This window comes from Balaenoptera acutorostrata, chromosome 2, assembly GCF_949987535.1.
Source record: "Balaenoptera acutorostrata chromosome 2, mBalAcu1.1, whole genome shotgun sequence".
Lineage (NCBI taxonomy): Eukaryota > Metazoa > Chordata > Mammalia > Artiodactyla > Balaenopteridae > Balaenoptera > Balaenoptera acutorostrata.
This window is the reverse complement of record NC_080065.1, coordinates 45,109,638-45,110,948: the sequence shown is the minus strand read 5'-3', so window position 1 is coordinate 45,110,948 and position 1,311 is coordinate 45,109,638. Positions and strand designations below refer to the sequence as shown.

At 47.9% G+C, this 1,311-nt stretch overlaps 1 protein-coding gene across 1 annotated transcript; it reads right to left on the bottom strand.

Annotated features, from left to right (window-relative positions):
- Positions 1-772, bottom strand: HSPB3 (heat shock protein family B (small) member 3). The gene has a single exon (XM_007195583.2). It carries the CDS (start codon positions 580-582, stop codon positions 133-135), a length of 450 nt encoding a protein of 149 aa, XP_007195645.1. The 5' UTR covers positions 583-772; the 3' UTR covers positions 1-132.
- Between the last annotated feature and the right edge of the window lie 539 nt (positions 773-1,311).

The following is a 1,311-nucleotide window of genomic DNA, read 5'->3' as shown; positions in this document are numbered from 1 at the left end:
TACCAGGAACTATGTCTATATTTTTAATCTTCATAAAAATCATTTCAAAGGTAGGTAATACACACATTCTCGTGATACCATGGGCTGAACTAGAATCTTCCTCGTGCTGCATGAACAGGCACCGATAAGATATCACTTGGTCCCAACTGAATCCTTTACTTCCACCACCAGAATTCCATCGTGACACAGGATGGCAGACAAATCTTTGGTTTCAATGCCGTCGGGCAGTTTATACTGTCGGGTGAAGCTTCTTGAGATAAAACCGTGCTCGTCCATTCTGGTTCCATGTTGAGCCTTAATCAGCAGCCAGCCTTCGAAGGTCTGAATGATGATATCTTCGGGTTGGAACTGGACCACGTCCAGCAGGACCTGGAAGCGGGATTTGTCTCTCTGGGGCGGCATCTCTGCGGTGTCCACCGGGGCAGCCTGGGCCACCCTGGCTTTCCCCAGGTCCACGGTGGTTGGCCCGGGCAGTTCATATAAAGCGTGATCCAGCCTGCAGTCTTCCAAACCTCGAGCTTCAAACTCCTCCTCGTATCGCACTGGAGTCTCTATGAGATGCCTCAAGATGATTTTTGCCATAGTGGAGGCAAAGCCAGCATCGAACGCCTTCCGCCCCGGCTATGTTGTCCGCGTTGAACCCTCGCGGTTGCCTACTGACAAGAGGATCTGTTGGAGCCGCTCTTCGCTTATAACCCTGCACAGACGCAACCCTTTAATTAGGCCTGAATCACAGCGCCCGCCGCACACTCCCTCTTGTGTTTTCACTCCTGCCGACAATGAACGGCTATTTTTAGAGCATGTTTCGAAGTTGCTTTTAGCACACAGCCTGCTCGAGCTGCCGAGTCAAGGATTGCCCTTACATTCTCAGTTATCCTTGGCAAGTGTGTCTGCCTTGCTTACCCCCAGAGAAAAAGAGAATCAGAAACAGTGTTTGAGAAATATCTGAGGGAGTGCTCTGTCCTTGTGAACTACAGTGATCTAGCGGATCAGAACAGCCCAGAGACGTGCACTCGTCTTATGATATGAGCTAAAACTGCATTAATTCTAGTCGCCAAGTGCAAAGCTGGGGGGAGGTGAATTTAGCTGTAACTGATTAGGAATTAAGATGCACACGCACACACATTCAAATATCAAACATTCAACAAACCCTCAACCCTCTGTCCTATACATTTACTTTCACTTCATCCTTTAATCTTTTATACTTAAGGGACATCTGAGCCACGCCATCTGGGTTTATTACATTTGACTCATCAAAAATGAGATCCTAGGACTAAACCAGACAATGATGTCGAACCTCAGATGGGAGTT